Below are 23971 nucleotides of genomic sequence, written 5' to 3' on the forward strand. Positions count from 1 at the left end.
CTACCGGATGTTCCCCCACCACACCACTGACAACTGGATGGTAATAATGAGATACAACCAACTGAAGCATGCCAGAGCTAAAAAAAAAAAAAGTTTCTCTGTGGACTGACAAAGCTTACCCGTACAAAGCTTGTACTGGCAATGCTTGCTGCAAAGGAGAAATACTTAGAGGGTCCTGCTTCATTATCAGAGTGGGCAATTGTATTAATTTGCTAGGGCTGCTATAAGTACCACAGACTGGGTGGCTTAAAAAACAGAAAGTTGTCTTACAGTCTTGGAGACTAGAAGTCCAAAATCAAGACACTGGTGAGATGGACTCCTTCCGAGGTCTGTGAGGGAAGGATCTGTTCCAGCCATCTCTCCTTAGCTTATAGATGACCATCTTTTTCTCCCTGTGTCTCTTCACATTATCTTCCTTCCATATATGTCTCTGTGTCCAAATTTCCCTTATAGAAGGGCACTGGTCATATTGGATTAGGGCCCACCCTGATGAGTACACTTTAACTTGGTTACCTCTGTATAGACCCTATCTGCAAATAAGGTCACATTCTGAGGTATTGGGGGTTAGGACTTCAATGTATGAATTGGGGTGGGGGGACACAGTTCAACCCATAACAGCAATAAAGAGTGGATTTGGAGATGAGACGCAATAAATCAATAACTAGAGCACCCCTTGTTTTCAGTATTGCACCCTCACCGTCAACTGTTCCTGGTGTTTTCCAGTCTAGAGACTTTCCAGAGAATAGACATATAGGCTTACGCTGAGATGCTGGAGAGGCAGTTGCCAAGCTGTGTAGCAAATGGGGGTCAAACTGACTCCTAAATAGACTTTCAGCTATCTGGTTGCTTGCTGGCATTCCTCACTGTTGGCGTAGCATTCCTGTTTCTGGAGTCTGCTAAGTTAGCATTTATCCATTGCTTTCCAGTTTCCACAATGTTATCAGCACCCTGATCTAACCAACTGAGCTAACCGGCCATTTTCCAGTTTCCAAATGTTAGTGCTGCTGTCTCCTGCTTCCATGGCTTTATGCTTTTATTATTAAAACTTTTATTTTGGAATACTTCTAGATTTACAGAAAAGTTGCAAAGGTAATACAGAGAATTCCCTGTACCAGGTATAAAATTCACTTTGGTACATTACTATTAATAGACTTCACCACTTTTTCCACTTTTCTTAGTCCAGGATCCAATCCAGTATTCTCCATTGCATTGAGCTGTGTCTCCTTAGTCTCCTCTGATTTTTGACATTTCTCAGGCTTTGTTTTTCATCACCTTGACACTTTCAGAGTACTGCTCAGGTATTTTGTAGAATACCTCAATTTAGTTTGTCTGATGTTTTCTCATGAGTAGACCAGGGTTATGGGTTTGAGGGAAGAATAACAGTGGTGAAGTCCCCTCATCCCATCACATCAGGAGTATCTACATGTATCACTGGTGATGTTAACCTTCATCACTTGGTTAAGGTAAAAAGGTCAGTGGCGGCTTTCTTCTGTAAGGCAGGGCAGATGGTAGTTGAGACTGTTAGAGATCTGGATTTGCTGACAGCAATAGGGATGAAAGAAATCCCCCTACCCCGACCATAAAGACCAGGTGGTGATGCCTAACTACCAGAAGACAGGTGGGCACAATTATCATCATGTGCAGCAGGGCTGGAATGGCAGCTACAGGGGACCTAATTCACAGAGTTCTGGTTATGGCTAACAACACAGCATGTCTAGGGACAAACTAGATGGGCGGTCAGCAAGAGCACTTCTCAGCCTTTACTATCAGGATGTCAAGAATGGAAGACAAGGAAGCTGAGGATAGTTGCTCTGATAAAGAGTTGCAACCTCTTGACCAGTTACCTGATCACTTTTCCAACCCAGATCATACTGAATGAAGAGGTTGGGTCCTCAGGAAGAAGAGTCTTGCAACACAGTATATGCAGACTGCAGAATTTCCCCAGTTCTGCCCCCAGAAGAATGATGGCTATTTACTCAGGTAATGGACATGAGAAAAAGGGGAATACCCACATATTTTGAGGGTTGTTGAATACAGGATCTAAGTTGACATTGATACCTAGAGACCTGAAGTATTGTCATAGGGGAGCATGTGGAAACAATGAGTGCTGGCCAAGTTATAAAAGTATATGTAATATATAAGTGCCCACATTAAAACTGTACATGCTCTGTGCATCCATTTGGTGGTCACTCCCGCGTCTCTGAATGTAATTACGTACAGAGTTGACATACTTAGTGATTTGCATGACCTCCTACATTACATCTTTGGCCTGTGGGATACAGGCTATCCATTAGAGTGACAAAGGCCAAAGAGGAAGAAGCCTCTGAAACGGTTGTGCAACTTCCACCAGCCAAAAGAGCAAATGTGTTTTCAGATAAGAAGAGGACCACTAAAAGTTCATAATCATGTGTAGCAGATAACAACATACACATACAATTTTGCCGCAGGGGTACATCAACTCTCCTGCCCTCTGTCACAATATAGTCTGAAAAGATCTGGGCCTCCCACAGAATGTCACATTGATACTGTTAAAGTTATCGAGCTGGATGAGCCAGAAGTGACTAGCATGCTGGAGGTCCTGGTAAGACACACATGCTCCACAGTGTGGGGAATAACCTCTTGGAGACTCAGGGGACTACCATATCAATTACATTTTTAGAAATCCAATAGTCAGCATGTGCCAATATATTCTCTCCAAAGTAAAAGACAAATTGTTATATCTTGTTGCTCCTGCCATGAAGCACAGTGCCTTCATGGCTTTTCTGATGACAGCATATTTCATACCTGGCAATATTGCTTGGCTTCTATACCAGGAGATGTAAAAAGCTGCTGATTTTAAGTGGGGTCCAGATAGGAAAGAGCTCTGCAGCAAATGCAGGCTGAGGTGCAAGCAGCCCTATCACTTGAGCCATATGACCAGAAGATACTAAGGTATTGGAGGTATTAGTGGTGGGAAAAGATGCCAAGTGTGTCTTATGGCAATCCCCAATGGCAAAATCGTGTGAGCCCCTGAGGATCTGAAGCAAGGACTTGACACTTGCAGTGAATTACATGCCTTTGGAAAAACAACGTGGTATGATCCTGGGCCCTTGCAGAGATGGGCCATGTGACCACAGAACACAAAGTGACTTGGAACTGCCAAGAGCTACCACAAGTTCAACCCACCATGTCACAAGTTCAGGGGTATTTCCAGGATCATCCACACATGCTCCCCTATGACAATACTTCAGGTCTCTAGGTATCAGTGTCAACTTAGACCCCGTATTCAACAACCCTCAAAGTATGTGGGTATTCCCCTTTTTCTCATGTCCATTACCTGAGTAAATGGCCATCATTCTTCTGGGGGCAGAATTGGGGGAATTCTACAGTCTGCATGTGCTGCGTTGCAAGGCCTTTCCTCCTGAGCAGCAGCAGAGGGCACAGCAAGCTGCAAGGGCAGGTCACCTATGTCACCCACCAATACTGCAACGGCACCTCTCCCTCATCTCACACCTACGGCCATGAGAGGGAGCTCTTGTGATAAGCTAATGGGGGAAAATGGCCAACTTTGTTTTATGGATGGGGTGGCTCAGTATATAGATTCAAGCCAAATATGGACTGTAGCTGCACTGCAGCCTCACTCCAGTGTAGTTTCAAGTAACAGTGGCAAAGGGAGACTTCTGGGGCCGACCCCGTGGCTCACTCGGGAGAGCGCGGCGCTGGGAGAGCGGAGGCCGCGGGTTCGGATCTTATATAGGGATGGCCTGTGCGCTCACTGGCTGAGCGCGGTGTGGACGACACCAAGCCAAGGGTTACAATCCCCTTACCAGTCACACACACACACACACACAAAGGGAGACTTCACACACACACACACACACACACACACACACACACACACACACACACACACACACACACACACACACACACACACACACACACACACACACACACACAGAAAGAGAGACTTCTGGCTTCCAATCTAAAACATAAGGAGTTTGGAAGTCGTTATTCCCATCCTCACAAGAAAAAAGCTGAACGGTTCAAAATTCATCAGAGAATTGAGGTCAAGGGCAAACCACTGTTCCCTAATTGGAGAAATAGGTTGAATACAGAGAATCACAGCTTACTGGAGCAGAAGCACAGATGCTTTTAAAAGCCTTTTTATCCAATTAATCATGTCCAGCTTTCAACAAAAAATTACAAGACATACTTGTTTGAAGAGACAGAGCAAGCATCAGAATCAGACTCAGACAATGTGGGAAGTTTTGGAATTATCAGACCAGGAATTTAAAATAACTAATATGCTGAGGGTTCTAATGGGAAAAGTGGACAACATACAAGAACAGATGGGTAATATAAGCAGAAAAATAGAAACTCAAGAAAGAATCAAAGGAAATGCTAGAAATGAAAAACATTAACAGAAATGAGGAATGCCTTGGATTGGCTCATCAACAGACTGGACAAGACTAAGGAAAGAATCAGTGAATTTGAAGACATGGCAACAGAAAATTCCACAACTGAAATGCAATGAGAAAAAAAGGAATGAAAAAGAACAGAGTATCTAAAAACTGTGAGACTATTACAAAAAGTGTAACCTAAGTGTGATGAGAATACCAGAAGAAAAAAGAAAGGAACAAAAGAAATATTTGAAGCAACAATGACTTAGCATTTCCCAAAATTAATTAAAGATATCAAACCACAGATCCAGGAAGCTCAGATAATACCAAAAATCTATACTTAGGCATATCATATTCAAACTGCAGAAAATTAAAAACAAAAAATCTTGAAAGAAATCAGAGAGCAATAACCACAGTATCTATACAGAAGCAAAAATAAGAATTACATCATACTTGTCAGAAATCATGCAACTAAGGTGAAGTGAAATGTGTGAAGCATTGAAAGGAAAAAAACCCACCAACTTAGAATTATCCTTCAAAAGTAAAGGAGAAAAAAACCCCAACTTTCTCAAATACAAATTGAAGGAATTTATTGTCAGTAGACCTGCCTTGCAAAAAATGTTAAAAATAAGTTCTTCAGGGAGAAGGAAATGATATAGGTCAGAAACTTGGATCTACATAAAGGAACAGCATTGAGAAGGAATACACTTAAAAAGAAAAAAAAAAAAGTGGCAAGGGAAAATGATTCTTATACAGACTTCAGGTAATACACCTGGCCATCCACTATCCACCTTGCCTGTAAGGTTAAGAAAAATATATATAAACGAATATTTTATACACACACACACGTGTATTATGTACACGTGTCTGTGTGTATCCACAGGGAGTGGCAAATGGCCTGGCTGGTCAGTAGCATGGAAGGAAAATGAATACTAGGGACAAGAACGTCTGGGGTGAAAGCATGTGGATGTGTGCACAGGATGTGAAGAATTGTACTACACATTAATACCTACCAGACAGTTATCCACTACGGAAAAGGAATTTAACCAAATAGAATTTAACCGGTGGCTGACATCAGCCAGCCAGTCATCCACCACTGCCATGATGGTACAATGGACACATGAATGGAGGGGCTACAGTGGGGGAGATAAAATCCATGCATGGTCCAGCAACAATGGTTTCCACTTACCAAGGCTGATCCTATTACTGCTGCTGCTGCCAAATGTCCTTCCTGCCATCAGTGTTAAGCTCAATCTCCCCTTGAAAAAATCAACTAGTAAATTGGTAGTAAGCTGACTACATTGGGCCTTCTATCTTGGAAGGGCCAAAGATTTATTCTAACAGAAGAGTGTGAGTTTGCCTTTCCTGTCTGTGGGACCTCAAGCAGCACTACTGAGAGTTTATGGAGTGTTTCATCTACCAACATGGGATCCCAAATAACATTGTCAGACCAGGAGACTCACTTTATAGAAAGAAGATATGGAAGTGGGCCCATTATTAAGGAACCCACTGATCAAATCACATACCTCACCATCCAGAAAATACTGGCCTCATAGTGTTAGAATAGCTTGTTGATGGTATAATTGAAGGGCCATTTTAGAGTAAAAAAGCTACAAGGATGAGGTGCTATCCTCCAGGACACAGTATGTATCTAACCAAAGTACATTTTTCGTTCCTTAGTCCCTAGTAAGAATATATGGGTCTAGAGCCAAGGGGTGGGAGCACAAATGACCCAATTTATCATCCTTTCCAGTGACCACTGAGGGACTCTGTGCTTCCCTGCCTTACAACTTGGAGTCTAGGGGATTAGAGATCCTGGTCCCAAAGGGATACCTTTTTTGCTAGGACACCCAGCTAGAGTCAAATTTAATCCTACCAGTGACCATTTCTTTATATAAATTTCTTACTAACCAATTATATTTGAATAAAAAAGTATAATTATCTCCTTAACCAATGTAAAGAAACTTACTGCGTGGTCCTTGCCCAAAAATGATGTAAAATTCTCTTGGCTGCAGTTGTAGAATTCTACAGCTAGATAAGACAGTACATGGATTCTGATGAATCTAATGATTTGGATTTTTCATTATTTGTGATCATTGCCTCAAAAGTGGTTGAACCCCTAGAAGAGTTCTCAATTGCACAGTCACCTGGTTAACAAAAAATGATCAAATTCTCTGGCCATAACAGTTACGATAATGTATTAATATTCATCACCATCCTACTTTGCTTGCCTGTGAGAATATAAATTCTCACTAGTTTCTTCACTTGATAAACTCCCTTATTCCCCTTTTCTTCCCATTCCTTAGGTTAGCTGTGATTTTTTTCCCCCTTTCTAGTTTGGGAAAAATCCTCTTTCTGTTCCCATTTCAAACCCTCCAGGAAAGGAAAAAATGAAATGCAGGCTCACAGAGCACACTTAAAAGATAGTAATAAAATAATTTAAAAAACAAAGGGAAAATGCACAACAAACTGGTCACCACTGGAAGACGGTAGTGCAGCAACTCATTATTTTGAAACTTGCAATAAAGGGTACTAGTCAAGCATTCATCCTGTCTTTCCTATATAAACTACACCACCAGGTAACTAAAGATTCTTCTACTGAAGGAATGACAATTAGAATATTGCCATTCTGTAACCCCTGGTAAATCGATGGACCTAGGCATTGATTATCAATGGTGATAATCCAATAAGACACAACTAGGCATTGTGTACCATCTAATGGAGGAATACCATCACCTACGAGGTAATACTGTCCCCAGCAAAACAAAATAAATATCTGAATCTGATTAAGTCTGTAGATCCAAAACAAATTTACAGGAAATATAAAGAACAGAAGAATATGTTAAATGATATCAAAGGGATGCAGTCAGTAAACTCTGGGAAACTCGACAAAGCAAGTAACCTGTTTTTGTCATAAATTAATTGCAAGGAAAAAAATGAGGAAGAAATAGAAGGGAACTCTGCAATATATGGACTTTAAGTGGATCTTGATCCAAATTGTTTACAAAAACAAATTTTTATATATTTGGAGATTATTAATTTTTTGAGTGATAATGGTATTTGTTGTGTTTTAAGGAGTCCTTATCTTTTAAAAATACATACTAAAATATTTATGAAGAAAGCACATATCATCTGAGATTGCTTCAAAATAATATGGAGTGGAGGCACGAGTGGGATTATGGATGAAGTAACCAGAATAGTCATGAGTTGATAATTATTGAAACTGAGTACTGGTACTTGGGGCTTCATTATTTATTCTGTCTGCTTTTATATATAAGTAAAAATTTCCACAATAATTTAAAAAGATATAAACAAAAAAACCTCCAAAACCCTAAAAGAAAACCAATCACCACTTGAATTGAGGAGCAGTCTTTTTTTTCATCTAGACCTGAATGACCATTGAGGAAGTATTTGAAAAACAAATACTACCACTAGTCTTCTACTGGTTAATAAAACAGACTCAGATGAACAATGTAAACTATACTAAAATAAAATAACATAGATGAGACTCATAATTCACTTCTAGCTCTTAATTATTTGGCCTGCTGGCCAAAAGGTGGCAACACATTAGGAAACAAAACAAATAGGAATATAATGACATATTAGTAACAACTCTGAAAAGACAGAAGGCCACTCCGTCATAAAAAATCAACTTAACAGTCATTGAGTAAGATTTAAGAAAGTCATGACATTTCAAAAAATGTTTCCTCTTTATTTAAACATAAAACACATTTACAGCATGCAGGTTAACTTAAAATTATATGGCGTCTTCCCAAACCAATTATCTTTGAATGTATCTTCAAGCACTGAAAACAAATGAACATATTCCACAGGTAGACTCAGACTCTCCTCTGTCACCTCATGTCAAATTGAGAGTTACGTGCAAATTGAGTTATGCACAGTAGTTAGTTTTCTTAAGTTAGGCAAATAATTTAATTGATCATGATGAATAAATATTACTCTTATTTCATTGAGTTTCTCTTCTGAACCATTTATCAATATCATTCAGAGGAACATTAATATATCCAGTCAAAAAAGAAAAAAAAAAGACACGGCAAATTGAAATAAGTGTCCATATTCTAGATGATCAGAAATTTTCACTTATAGGAGTAAATGCTGTGTTTAATGACCCACAAGAGCAGAAAGAGCAGTTTACTGAAAAAAATTTATGAAATTCTTAGTAAACTTTATGAAAGTTTGAAATTATAAATAGAAAAGAACCATTAAGATATTTTTTAAAACCTAACATTGTGTATTCTGAACCACACGCTAGTCACAATTCATTGTTTGTTACACAGCACCAATACCCATGTATTTCTTACAAGAATTAAACTAACATATTCAGACAAAAGAGAAAAAAATCCTGCTTCATCTATGAATAGTCAAAGAAGCAAGTTTTCTTTTGAAAACAAAATATGTCTATGTGAATGCAGCCAAATGTTTCTCCATTTAGAAAACTATCATCATAAAGAGGCTGTAGTACTTTTTTGTTAACTGTATTACTTATACCTTGCTGCACCAAGGCTTCATCTCAATTTTTGGAGTGTTCCTTTGATCAATCCTAAAAGCAATATAATAATTTTGTAAGGTTGCAGACTACAACAGCAAGGATTTTTGAGTGTTAAAAAAATAAATAAATAAATTTATCTTTTAAATCAAAATTATTATAAAAGTGGAAATTACAAGAGTTAAGGAAATAGAAAAATAAGCCAATTATGATGAGTCTTCTGACTATGACTCCAAATTTAATAATACAAATATCTGCATATAAAACTTGTTCAAAATGTAAATTCTGCCAGCCAGATCCTAACAAAGAACTTTCCAAGTTTCTCTACTAACTAAATAACCTTAAATCCCCATTCTGTGAATTTCTGCTAACACAGTTTTATAGTCACCCACCCAGCACTGATGAAGCAAATATTGAAATCTCTTTCCCTATTACTTTAATTTCCTAAAATAAACTGTTGACTTAAGTTTAATCATTTGAGGAAGAAGTGGCAAAAAATAGGTACACACTTAGTACTAATTATAAAATTATGGGCTATGGCCAACAAAATAATTTTATTTGACGATTATTAGTGACTTTCAAACAATTTACTATTTCTAGACTAAACAAGAAATAAATTATAGTGTATGATTTAGAGAAGCAGGTTAAAAACACCTCAGGAATTTCAGACCAAAATTTACCTACATATTTTAAAATTCACCTTATAGCTGTCCTGTTTCTTCACATTTTTCCTCAATTTCCATAGTCCATTAAATTTAGATAAGCCAATAAAATACTAGCAGTATAAAATTATGTTTGATCCTTTAGTATCTTTTCATTTTGCTCTAGAAAAATGAGAAATCATTATCTGGCCAATTCTTTTATTAGCTAGCAGGGTCATCAGAATGAAGCAGGGCATTTTCGTTCCATCCAACTATGTAGAATCAGGAAGAAAAGAATACAATTCTTTTTCCAAACTCTCTCTTACACTGAGATTTACTTTTCATAGTGTAAAAATAGTTCTATTCAAAGTAACATGGTACAGGCATTTCATGAGATAAGAATTAAGGAGACTTGCTTAGTCTCAAATGCCTAGTTAGGCAGTTGTAAGGTTGCAGTGCTCAAATGGTAGTTTTCAGAAGCAAACTTCAGAAATGATAGAAATAATTTTAAACCTGACATCATTTCAAGGGATTTTAAAATACAGTGCTGACCTGATATATTTTGTGGGCATGTAGTGTTGTAAGTGGTAAAATTTAAGACATTTAACATAAATGTTCCATTTTCCCTAAAAAAAAGGAAGACATTTTAATAGGAAAAGAAAAACAAGAAGCGGTAGCAGCTAGGAAATTTAAACTGAGATTAAAAAATAAACATACACAAAAAAACAAATACAAAAAGCACAGTCCTATAAGGTACAGTCAGCTTGGCACAGTGAAGACTAAATTTAAGACATGAAAGACAAACTGTGTAATAAATAGGGCCACAGTTGTAGTAAACTGTCACTTTTCCCTCCTATGATGCCAAAATTGCACTCTAGTTGTGTGGGAAGCAGCAGAGTTTACAAGAAGAGTGGGTAGGAAACAGCTGTACAGGCCAGGTATAATTTATACATAAAAAAAAAGTTATAATTCTACAGTCCCAAGGGGGAACAGGTTATAGTCACTGATTGACTGTTTGATACTATGTCCTCTTCATACTTCGATCACTTTTCAACACCTGAAAATAGGAGAAAGCATAAGGAGAAAATATTTTCAGTTTTATAAAAACACATGTTTGAGATAATAATAGAGAATAAAAACAAGGAAATAAAATACACCAATAGTTTATAAGCATTCTAGTCAATAGCTTTGACCACTTTTCCCAAAATTAAAAATATGGCAATATTAAATGATTTGATTTCTTCTTCTTTTATCTACCTTTTAAGTAGAATTGTTTAGGAGCAGTAGCACAATGTTTAAAAGCTCAGCCCTTCATTTGTTTTTATTCTCCCCAGTAAAGCTATGGGTGAGCTGATATTTGAATTGTATTTGTTTTAAAAGAAAAAGATGAATATTTTAACCAGGAGACAGTGGTTACTGACATTCTTAAACCAAGAACCATGAACTAGCAACTAGTAGTTATATACATGGTAGCTGTAAAAAAAAAAAAAAAAAGAATGGGGTGGTGGAGAGAAGTAGAAGGATAGGAATAAATAAGAAGTGTATATGGCAGGAAAAGTGAAAATAAATAAACAATTCCAGTTGTTACCTAGAGCCATCCTTATATTAGATTGCCTACTTAAAAAAACTCAACCTGTTCAAAGTACTATGCAAGCCAGAAGACCAGTCATGTGAAACTGGGAACTAGTGGTATCAGTATTAATACACTGTCACCCTCCCCAAAAACAAACCCAGTGTTTTGGAATGTTTTATTTTTTATGTTTTAACATTTCAGAAATAATTTTAAAAGTTCTCTGCAAAGTATTTAACTTTTCAACAATTTATCTTTTAAGTAGATCATATACTCCTCAATCATGGTTTAAGACTGATGCAAGAGTTTAAAAAATGAGAAACGCTGTCTTTTGGGCCAGCAATGAAACAAACCTTTTATATTTTTATATTATATTACAAAGTATTTATAATACTTTTACATTATAATCTTCAATTCTTGAAAACCTAGTGTAGCTGGGTTAGCTATCTCTTGTGCTAAAAACTGCTGTCATTATACTGGGATCTGCTATATTTAATAAAGGTCATGGTCTATCCTCTCTGCAAATGAGATACGACTTCTAAGTTTACATATGAATTTTAACATGAGAACAATATCCAAACAGAATAAACTTTTATCTATATCCATGCTTTGAAAATCCCTTTGCCCAGCTCCCACTTCCAGAAAGGTAGGAAAATGCAGCTTGCATCTACTGAATACTCCGGGCTAGGTAATGACATCTTAACTCATGTAATTCTCAAGAACTTGCATTTTACTAACAAAAGGAGCTCAAAAAAGTTACTAGTCCAAAGTGGAAAATGCAGAGGCCATATCTCACTGGCAGGAAAACTAGCTATTACATGTTTACTGATGTGAAACAATATCAGGCACGTATTACCTACAACACAGTCTTGTCAAAAAATGTTTATGCTGAATCTAATCAATGCTTTTGATCTACTTTTCAGTATAATATAGAGAATAGAGGAGACAGAGAACAAAGCAACTACACATGTAACCAATTAGACACATCCAGAAAGTCACATACACTCAAGATAACTGGCCTAGTCTCTTCAGTTAGTGCTATTTAAAAAGGGGAGTTATTCTAGATTAAAAGAGACTTAAGGGTAAAACCAAATGCAAACAGTAGTCCTGGACTGTATCCTGGTTTAGACAAATCAGCCGTACAGGACATTAAAAAAAAAAAAAAAGAAAGAAAGAAATCTGAATGTGTATTAGATTTAAAATAAAAAACATTATTAAAACATAATTATTTAATTTTTAATTACATGTTCTTTTCACACTATCACTCTTCAAATACAATATACTATGTGGACAAAACATTATACAATATTAAATTATTGGAAATATGAATCCTCCAGAATACTGCTTAAATTCTCTACTCAAATTTAGAGCCAGAGTTATGCAAAATGTCAAAGTAAAAACAAACAAGATTAAAATAAACTAGCTTTAGTATTTGTCAGAAATAAACAATTAGCTATCTCATAATTACCTAATATTTTAAATTTCCAAAGCACCTGCACATCTGGGACTTCCTAAAAAGTTAAAATCGGAGTTCCTGCCATATGATGAAACATTAGGCAGCTATTAACTAACTAATCAATCAGGTTATAAAAGAAAATGTTCACAATATATTGCTAAGTTAAAAAAACAGATTATTAAGTAGCATATATAGTAGAACTGGTGTGGTATGTTATTAGAATAGTTAACAACAGTTTAAACTTTTAAGTTAAAAGTTATAATATGTAAAGAAAGCTCTATAAAGATATACACAATATACTGTGTAGTATCTCTTGATATTTATTTTCTAATTTGTGGTATTTTTTATCCCCCTACAAGGAATAGATAGCACTTGTAAAATAAAAAATAAATAAAAATCATTGACAATGAGTAAATGGAAAAATGACATAGATAACTCATTTAAAAAGAAAATATAAATGAGCCAATAAATATACAAAAAGAAAAAATCCAGCTTCACTAATAAATCAATGCGATGTTATTTTTGGGCTATTCAATTAGAAGCTTAAAAACTATTAATAATCAATGCTGGCAAGAATGCAACAAAATACACAGTATCCTTGGCTAATATGGAATTTGGTATGGTCTTTCTACAAAGCAGTATGTTAATACATATCAAGAGCCTTAAAAATGCTCACACCTTCTTATAATTCCACTTCTGGGAATCTTCTGGAAATAATCCAAAATTTGAAGGAGTATAAAAAGGTTTCACACTTCAAATTTCATATGTGGAAATTTCAACTTTGGAAAATTTCAAATACAAATATGAAAAAAATTAACATAATTAAATGTCCAGTAAAAAGTAAGAGTTATACACCATGGTATCCATTAAACAGAATACCAAGAGTTATTACAAATGATCCAATGTTAGGCTTAAAAACAATAAGAACACAAATTTGAGTAGACAGTATCATGATAAGTTACTTTTTTTTATTTTAAAAGGCTCAAGGGAGATTGTTCTCCTGTTCTGCCACATTAGGATGCAGCAGAAAGTGCTGTTCTATTAACCAGGAAGTGGGCCTTCGCTAAGTTACCTTTATAATCCCATACGTTACGAAAAAGTGAGAATCTAAAAGACCCCAGAATATGTTTACCAGCTGGCAGCCAAAACAAAACAAAACAAAACATTTCCACAAATGACTCAAAAACCAGATATAAACTACAAACCTGTGGGTATGTGTAAGTGTTTACACTTGTTTGCCTCCTCCACCTCGTAATGCTACTGGCTGGCTGTTCTGAACAAATGCACCTCCTCCACGAATTGCACTTGGATGAGTTGGAGAAGCTGCTGGATGTTGCCCGGGACGAATAGGTTTAGCTAATATAAAAAATAAAGACTAACTTTAGAATAAAACTTAGCACATGACTGCAATGACTGTTTAGGTCTCTTCTCTTTATTCACAACAAATTCCCAAATGTATCTTTTTCTTTTTGGTTATATCCTTTTCTCCAGGACCTCTACAATCGTTAGCCTCTTAAAATCTTATTCCTGAACATGATTATTCCGAAATATGTAATAATTGCTGATGACCTATTATCTTGCAATTCTCTCTTTGCCTCAATAATACCATTCTATATAGTTTTTTCTAACCCTGACCATTCTTGCTTGTTTCTATATTTCATATTTATCTTCTTGACCCGTTAATATAGTTATTCCTCAATTTCTCTCTTCCTTCCCAATACTCTTTGTTAAATTATAATAGAGACAAATACCACCAGGATGACACATTACAAAATTCAGATTATGTTTTCAACTAAATAAAAGCGTTCAAAATGAGCAAGGTTTAAAGGTTTCAATGTGTTCTACTAACCAATCTGTGCAGAATGCCCTCTTCTGGCCATATTCTTTGACCTGACTGCTTCCTTTATGCGATCTACTTCTTGCTGATAGCGTTTGCGATCACGAGATGCATTTTCTTTGGCTTCTTTCAGGGCTGACTCCAAAGCTTTTACTCTCTCGGCTGTAGCTCGAAGTCGCTTTTCCAACTTAGGAAGTTCGCAGCGAAGATCTGCATTATCACGTACCAACTAAAAGACAGAAAACAAGGATTCTAGCTTTAACAGGATGATTTAAGAAAGTATGAGGATTTCACAACTGCTCTTTAGAAAAGAAGCAAAACTACATTTTATATTAAGGTTTTCCACTTAGCTAATTCAATTTAGTCAGCAACAGGCAAGGAATACATATATCCATATATATTGTACACACATGTATTTCTCACAAAGATATAATTTCATTTAAATTGGGGGGAGGGGTTTTTCTTTCCTTCTACTAGGCAGGACAATAAATTACAGCACAGTGCTCAGTCTCTTCAGCAAGATAACTAATCTGGTGAAATGAGTATCTTTTTAGACATATTAAGAGCACAAATGAACATAAACTTAGGAAGCCCTTTAAATAATGTCCTTAACCTAACTCTGACGCAAACATCCAATTACAGTAACAAGGATATACAACAATTGAGTACATTAAGAAACTTTTTCTGTTAGTAGCCTAAATCATTCATCAAGCCATAATTTTAAAAAATCAGCAAAAAAAAGTATTACTTTTTAAAAAAATATAAACTGCCTCATTATATTATATATTTCACACACAGACATTACACGTACAGGGGGTCTTCCAAAGTTCACAGAAAGATTCATATTGTCTTTCAATTCTACTTTTCCATGAACTTTTTGAAGTACCCTTGTGAAAAGACCAAATTTAACTGCAAAGACTTGTCTACCAGAGATTTAGAAATGATCATGAATAAATTAAGAAACCTAACAGAGGAAATAAGAATACATGTTTCTATTAGCCTCCTTTGATAAAACAGTTGTTAAAAATATTAACTCCCCTAAAAGTCACTAGTGACTTCATTATATAATTGCTTGATAAAATAATCGAATAGCTCAAAGTATGAAAATTCCTTAGGACTTTGAAAGATTAAAATACTTGTCATTCCTCAACTTTTGATTCTTTTGTTGCAGCTGCCACAAAATATACTCTTTATTACCTGTTTGTGCACTTTAGTGAGTTGTTCAAGATTATTTTCAAGAAAGGAGATTTTCTGCTTTTGAGCAGCACTGCCTCCCGTGTCATCAGAATCAATTTCGGCACTCTGAGAAAAGAAAGCAGATGAATACTGTGAAAAAATTTAAAGATCAAAAAATATCTACGCTTAACTTACACAAAAATGGACATGGCAATATAAAATTATTTCACTTGCACAAATACAAAGAATTACACACAGTAAACACTATTATACAAATACCCACCTCAGTATCGTTATATTACCTTTTTAACTCTGGTAGCCAGGTCCTGAACAAAGAGCTTGCGTAGGTTGTGTAAAGTCTGAAGTTCTTTTGCCTTGAATTAAGAACAGCAATATTTTGGAATGCAGACTTCCAATTTATGATAATCAGGGAAGAAAAAACCCACAAAATACTCCCCAATCCTATTTATTTTCATGTTTTTCTTACCACTGTCTCTTCCAAACCCTTCAGGTCTTGTCTTGCTTGTTCTCGTCTGTCTTGCATAACTCTAACAGTGGAAGAATATACATATATGTTTTCAACTTTGATTCCATAAAATTCTAGTTTTACTTACCACAAGAGTTGAATCAAATTTTTTATCTAAAAAGATCAATTTGTAAATTCAAATAAATAAAAAATGCTTATTTTTAAACAGGTTTACCCATGTTGTGTCTTTCATAAACAATTTTATATGCCTTATGATCTCCTAAATCTATAGTTTATTAGGAAAAAACCCTCCTCATGTAGCAATGAAAGAGATGAAATAAAATGTGGCAGAATTCAAAGAATAAAGAATGGGTCTTATTTGTATTTCAAAATATAGTATACTGCTATTTATCCAAAATAATACTGATTAACTGGGAATCACAGAGATCATAAATTGTTAAAGACTAAAGTATTTTACATTAGAATTATTCTAAACAAAATTATGGCTGCAATTCAACAGAACCTTTAAAAATCAATTCTGAACTGGTCCTGACAGTGCAAACATCTTAATAACAATTCATTTGCAAATTTGTCTCTCATAAATTAAAGGTATATGAAAAATTATAATCATAAGTTTTCTACCTGCTCAGATTCTAGAAAATTGAGTACTGACTCAGTAAATTAGAAAAAGTAAACACTGAAAACCTCTGTTCAAAAAGGCAAGGCTAAAACATTACAGATGGTTCCTGACTTACAATGGTTAGACTTTACAATGGGTTTATTGGGACGTAATTCCATTGTTAGTTGAGGAGCATCTGGAATTACGACGGTTCAATTTATGATTTTTCAACTTTATGATAAATTTATCTGGGTATTAAATGCATTTGCAACTTATGATATTTTTTACTTATGATGGATTTATTGGGATGTAACCCCATCATAACTTGAAAAGCATTCATCTGTAATGTACTTTTTTTATCCAAGATCAAATCTGAAAAAAATTCAGTTTTTGTGATAGATCCTGAAATCTTCTAAATTAATGTTATGTTTTAGGTTCATTTTAGTGTGAATCTTGAAGTAATATGGTGATAGAGAAACAGCAAGCAGGTTGAAAACAGAAATCTAAATCTAGACCACCACTGAAATATAAGACCTGGCTTTGACTTAAGTAACAGCATATACTGCAAGTTTTAGATATAACTCAAACGAACTAAGAGCATTTAAGAACAATACTCTTTAGCCCATACAAAGTGAAAAAAGTATCCACTGGAAATATCCAAAGATAAAATCTGCAATTCTCGAATTTAGTTTTTATTTTATTTTTTTGGCAGCTGGGTGGTATGGAGATCCAAACCCTTGACCGTGGAATTATTATACCACACTCTAAAGAACTGAGCTAACCAGCTAACCCTCGTTTTTATTTCTAAACATTATTAAAACAATTACTTACGTAAGCTCATGTAGTTTTCTGCTCTTTTCCTGATCTGTAGCTTTCAACTTCTCATGTTCTACTCTTAGACGTTCCTGCTCTAACATCATTTTCTGGTTTTGGCTGACAAAAGTACAAAACACGATATCAACATCATAGTTTTCTGAACGTGATCGTTAAAAATTTTCAAACTCTTAAATTCTATAATCTCATTTTTCAAATACCCAAGGCCAATACGAAATACTCTATTATCCTACCCCTCCCATGGTGGGAGAATGGGAGGGAACCTACCTACTTTCAACCATACAATATTTTTCATATTTTGGTTTGAAATCATGATAATCTTTATCCCCACACTTCCATTAGATATTAATAATAAGATCCATGTTCCAAGCTTCATCATTTTATTTTGTTTGGTTACTTTCTTCTGATTCTTATTCAAAGCATGGAAGAGTTCCAATTTGTATAAATTCTATGTATGTGCACATGGTTATGGAAGTAGGAAAATGTCTTCTAGATAAACTAAGATGATAACTTCTATTTACAAAAAAACAAAAAACACACTTTGACTTTTTTTTGGCAGCTGGCCAGTACAGGGATCCTCACCCTTGACTTTGATGTTAGAACACCACGCTCTAACCAACTGAGCTAACAGGCCAGCCTAAAAAACACACTTTAAAAACCCACAATTCCCAATAAAGCTTTTTGGTCAGTTAGGAATTCTTTTAAAAAGGAAGTTAAATAAATGATTTGGAGGAGACTGTGATATCTATTTGCAATAATGAGTTTAAGTTGGGTTTTTTCTTTTTACTCAATATTTAAGTCAAGAAACCTAAAAAAATTTCTCAAGAATTTGACCTTAAACTTAGGAGTTTTACTCATAAGGGAGAGAATTCTTTAAGTAAAAAATTATGCTTCCAATGAAAACTGCAGGTTTCTAATAAGAACATAGTGTCTGCTAGAAACCTATTATTTCCTCCTGTCTAAACAGTCAATTTTTCTGAGTAAGTTTCTAATATCTAACAGAAAAGTATAATACTTACTCTTGAAGATCAGTAATAAGTTTTTCTTTTGCCTCAACTTCATCTCTCAAACTACTGATCTGTTTTTGATGAGTTTCTCTGTGGCTTTGGATCTGTTGTTCAACAGCTTGCTAAAAATTTTTTTGGGGGGAGGAGGGAGATGTTACAATCAGACTAATCAAAATTAATAATGATGGATTAAAGCCAGTAGAATCCAATATAACATTAAACTTGCCTTAACTTCATTTGCAGTCTGAACCTTATTTAAGTGCTCCTTTTCCATTTCATGGACTTTCTCTGTTTGGGTAGAGAGAAAATAGCAAAATAAGTCTTAAGGTTCTTTATATAAACCAAGTAGCAAATGGGTTTTATGAGAAGAATGTTCCTTTGCAGTATTCGACTTTAAATTACAGAAATGACACAAAGTAAATGACATGTTGACTCGTACATTTAGTTATATCCAAGCTTAATGACATGTTGACTAGTACACTTAAGTTATATCTGTGGTGCCGATATTATAGATTCTTTCATTTTCTTTGCCTAATCCCAGAAAAGATGGGTTAAGGGCATGGCTGGGAAATGAAATAGCTTCTAAGTCCCTTATGTTAAGATTTATACACGCACACACGCACACGCACACGCACACGCACACACACACACACACGAAACTTCAGAACTTTGTGGGAAATTCCCAGATTGACCATTTCCATATTCAAACACAATTTTTAAAAATATGTCTCAAAGCCACATTAAAATGTATGATTTGTTTACAATTCCAAGTTATCCATATTCCTACTATTCTCTATCAGTGTGAATTTAGGTTTACTACAATTACACTAAAGTAAGAGAGAATTAATATAGATACAACTCATAAACAATTGGAAGCTAATACCTTGTGCTCGAAGCTGGACTAGTTCTTCACTGAGGGAATCAACAGATTCTTCCAGCTGTCTTTTCTTTTGCTCCACATTTTGAAGGTATTCAGTCAGTGACTTGATTTTAGCTTCATGCTTTTGGAAAAAATATAATGACTGAAGTGGAAGAAATATCTCACACGCACATTTTGTTAAGAAAATTTAAAAGCAAGTAAGTTTCATCAATATCTAAATATATGATAAACTTGAAATATTTAAACTTCAAATGTTCAGGTACCAGATTTAAAATGTTTAAGAAGTTCATTCAGTAAATAGTCATCTGTATAGTTTATATCACTCACAAACTAAGCCACCGAAGGCTGAAATATGAGAAAATATTTTTTTGAGATAATATTCTTATAGTTATCTCCATCTTCACCCCTCCTTCCCTCCTTGTATAATTCCTGTGTTGGTGAAATATAACCCAGTTAAGTCATTCGTTACTATACTGTAGCTAGATTAGGAAAAGCAACTGACTAAATGGACCTTTTTGTTACTCAAAATAACCTGTAGAGGATCTTGACTCTGGAAACTTTTATAAGAAATAAAATTTATATGTGGCTGTTCAAAAACAAAGGAACTATTCTGTTACACATACTTGAGAGATACGAAGCTGGCATGCTGCTAACTCCTTTTCATTTTCTTCCATTTTTTTGTTGCTCTCAGTTTGTGTGCTTTCTAACTGTTTGCAGCGTTTCACCATTGTTTTTACTTCTGACTTCATTTTGCTAATGTAGAGCCTTGCAACAGTGAACTCTTCATCTATCATGCCTGTTCCCTCAGGTTGCTGTGAGAAAAAAAGTAAAGTAAAAAATGAAAGTCACAAATGTTTGGTTCAATTAGACCCTAAAATCTTATAACAAAATAAAACATATTTTAGTATCATTCTACAATTCATCGTCTGGAATTTATTTTTTCTTTTATTACTATTTTCAATAAAGGGTATACAGAGCTTACTTTTTTCCTTCTCTACTTTTTAAAATTTAAAATATTGTTAATACATTCCTACAAAGAAAAAAAAAATAGATGTAAACTGAAAAAAAAAAAAAAAAAACAAAAGCAAGCTGATGAATTCTGCCACTTTCAATTTTCAGATTTCCTCTCCACAGAATGTCTTCAGTAAATTCATAGTTAATCATGTGCAAGTTCTATTTAAAACTTAACAAGTAAGAGGATGTTTGGGTGGCAGGGAAAGGATAACTTTTAAGCTCAACAAGGAGGAACTGTTGTCACGGTACATTATTTAACTTTCATGGATTTCATTAGAAAAATCCAGTATAATATTTAGTGTCAAAATTAGTGGAGCTTGAGGAAAAAAACCAAAACTTTGTGTTTGCAAATGATGTAATTGCTTAAAAAAAGAAAAAACCTCCTGGAAATAACAAACCATTATAGTAAGGGTGTAGGATACAAGGTTAATAAACAAAAGTCAATCACTTCCTATATACCAACAATGATCAATTGTAATCTGAAATTAAAAACACAGTGTTACTTACATTAGCACAAAAAGGAAGTTAGGGAGAGAAGGAGGAAGAAAAGAGACTCAGGTATAAATCTAACATGGGATGTACAAGATCTAAAGGGGAGACTCCAAAACACTGATGAAAGAATGTAATCCCAATCAAAATTACAGCAAGCTATTTTGCAAACATCAGCAAACTGATTCTAAAGTTTATATGAAGAATTTAAAGACCATGAATAGCCAACACAATACTTAAGAACAACAAAGTTGGAGGACTGACCCTACACAACTTTAAGACTTACTATAAAACTACAATAATCAAGACAGTATAGCATTGGCAAAATAGACAAATAGGTCAATGGAATATTCTATTCTTGAGAACCCAGGAAGACACCCACATAAATGGAGTCAATTGATCTCTGACAAAGGGGCAAAGGCAATTCAATGGAGAAAGGATAGTCTTTTCAACAAATAGTGCTGTAACAACTGGACGTCCACATGCACAACAATGAATATTAACATAGATCTTACACTTTTCAGAAATATTAATTCCAAATGGATCACAGACCTAATGTAAATGCAAAACTAAAAACTTTTAGAAGATAACATAGGAGGAAATCTAGTTGACCTTGGCTTTGGTGATGAGTTTTTAAATACAATACCAAAACACAATCCATTAAAGAAAAAATTCATAAGTTGGACTTCATTAAAATTAAAAGCTTCTGTTTTACAAAGGACACTGTTAAGGGCTGGCTGGTTAGAGCACAGCCTTGTAACACCAAGGTCAAGGGTATGGATCTCCACACTGGCCAGCCTCCAAAAAAAAAAAAAAAACAAGACACACTGTTAAGAAAATGGAAAGAAATATTGCAAAAAAACTATCTGATAAAGGAGCTGCATCCAAAATATACAAAGAACTCTTAAAACTCAACAATAAGAAAACAACCCAATTGCAAATTAAAACGTGAGATAACACTACACATTAGTAGAATGGCTAAAATCCAAGAGACTAACGATACCAAATGTGGATGAGGATGTGGAGCAACAGGAACTCTAATTCACTGCTAGTAAGATGCAAAACAGTACAGCCACTTTCAGAGACAGTTTGTGAGTTTCTTACAAAGCTAACAGTCTTAACATAAAACCTAGTAATTACATTTCTAGGTATTTTTACCCAACTGAATTGAAAACTTATGTCCACAGAAAAATTTGCACGTTAGAGCAGCATTATTCATAATTGCCAAAACCCAGAAGTAACAAAGTAGGTGAATGGTGAACAATGAGCTTTCAAACCACGAAAAGACATGGCAGAACTTTAAATGTATATTGTTAAGTGAAAGAAGCAGTGTGAAACGGCATATGATTCCAAATATGTAACATTTTGGAAATGGCAAAACTTATAGAGATAGTAAAAACATCAGCAGTTTCCAGGGGTTCAGGGGGTAGAGATGAATAGATAAAGTACAAAGGATTTGTTAGTATGGTAAAACTATTCTATACAATACTGTAATGGTGGATTTATAATATTACTCATTTGTTAAAATCTAGACAACTGGAAAACAGAAAGAGTGAACCCTAATGTTTAAAAAAAAAAAAAGGTGAAGCCAATAATGACAACAGAAAAAGAATTGTGTGTAAATGATGAAAATACTGAGGATTCTTCGTGTTTTTAAAGTGAAGCTCATAATGATAACAGGAAAAGAATTACGTATAAATGACAAACATCCTCAGGATTCCTGGTGGTAGTTTTCAAGTAACTACTTGCAAGGCTCATTATTTTCAAAATGCTGTAATAGTATAGTGAAAAAAACAGTCTAGGAGTCAGGGAACCTGTATTCTATCCCTGAGCCTGCCACTAAACATTAAGCCATTTCCACTCTATGTTGTATATTTACCACCTTTCCACTTAAATAGATTATTTGAACATGAAATGAAAGATTTTTCTAAAAAGAAGCTGTGACTCTACAAAGCAAAATCTGAGCACCACCTTTCTAGTGTTCAGTGATATGAAGTAAACCTACTTTTCTATCCCAGATGATTCCCACTTAACTCTACAATTCACATTGCTTCACTGTAAACAGAATAGAGCAGAAATGTTCAGAATAATGGTGAAGACCGCAGGTCAAGTCTGATAATTTAGCAAGAACACTTTTCCTTTGCTTCAATGAGGTGAGTCAACATAAAGGAATAACATGATAAGAAGAGAAACGTCACAGAACCCTTGCCTCCATCAATAAATGGAAATTTAAACAATACAATGGATAGAAGGAATGTGTGCTCTGTATTGAAAACTTTTATTTCATTTCCAACTCTTGTTAAACTGGGCTCCTTAGAAGGCTCTCACTATAAATCCAAGTATAAGTTTGTTCTCTCTGTTACTATAATTAGGCTTTAATCAAAAAGGTAAAGTCCAGGGCTGGCTGGTTAATTCAATTGGTTAAAGCACAGTATGGGTTCAGATCCAGTACAAGCCAGCCACCAAAACAACAGCAACAACAACAAAAATTGGTAAAGTCCAAACAAATAGCTACTGCAACTTACAAATCTTTCAAGTTATATGCATGTTTTTGCAGTTAAGTTTGTTTTGGTCTAAGTGTTTAAATCTACCAGGTCAGGTCACTAAAATTTTTTGCCATGTGCCTAATGCTGACACATCCTTAAAAAGATTATTAGAAAAAAGACATAGATAAGTGTGGCAAAATTTTGATAACCAATAATTCTGTAGTTCATTGTATTATTCTCCACAGTACTATATGTTTGAAATTTTTCACACTAAGATTAAAAAAAAAAAAAAAAAAAAAAGAAAATTAAGCAGTGCTCATCTTTTACCTTTATTTAAACATTTAAAGCAAGCACAGGCCAATTCATTTATGAATTTATTTAAGTGTAAAATCTTTACATAGTAGAAAAAAGAACCAAACATGGGGTCCAATAAATGCTACTTACTGAATATATCTATCTGGTTGCCCCTTATTCTCTCCCTCTTTCCTCATCTGTTTAAACGGAGTTAATACCAACTATCACACATGGCTGTTGTGAGGACAGGATAATGGGTATGAAAAGAACTTTGTAAAAAAAATAGTAAACAAAAAGTACAAGTTGTAAACTG

At 34.9% G+C, this 23971-nt stretch overlaps 1 protein-coding gene across 1 annotated transcript in view; it reads right to left on the reverse strand.

Annotated features, from left to right (window-relative positions):
• Positions 1 to 8068: 8068 nt before the first annotated feature.
• The window catches only part of KIF5B (kinesin family member 5B), a 46286-nt gene continuing 30383 nt past the window's right edge, over positions 8069 to 23971 (reverse strand). The window contains exons 16-26 of the mRNA XM_063099075.1: positions 19999 to 20187; positions 19379 to 19496; positions 18722 to 18783; positions 18508 to 18617; positions 17486 to 17587; positions 16057 to 16117; positions 15872 to 15943; positions 15591 to 15695; positions 14406 to 14622; positions 13762 to 13912; positions 8069 to 10587 (exon numbers count right to left, since the gene is read on the reverse strand). Of these exons, the coding sequence (XP_062955145.1) occupies positions 13782 to 13912; positions 14406 to 14622; positions 15591 to 15695; positions 15872 to 15943; positions 16057 to 16117; positions 17486 to 17587; positions 18508 to 18617; positions 18722 to 18783; positions 19379 to 19496; positions 19999 to 20187 (1167 nt within the window). The 3' untranslated portion in view covers positions 8069 to 10587; positions 13762 to 13781. The remainder of the gene's footprint in view (positions 10588 to 13761; positions 13913 to 14405; positions 14623 to 15590; positions 15696 to 15871; positions 15944 to 16056; positions 16118 to 17485; positions 17588 to 18507; positions 18618 to 18721; positions 18784 to 19378; positions 19497 to 19998; positions 20188 to 23971) is intronic.

Source organism: Cynocephalus volans, chromosome 6 (assembly GCF_027409185.1).
Source record: "Cynocephalus volans isolate mCynVol1 chromosome 6, mCynVol1.pri, whole genome shotgun sequence".
Lineage (NCBI taxonomy): Eukaryota > Metazoa > Chordata > Mammalia > Dermoptera > Cynocephalidae > Cynocephalus > Cynocephalus volans.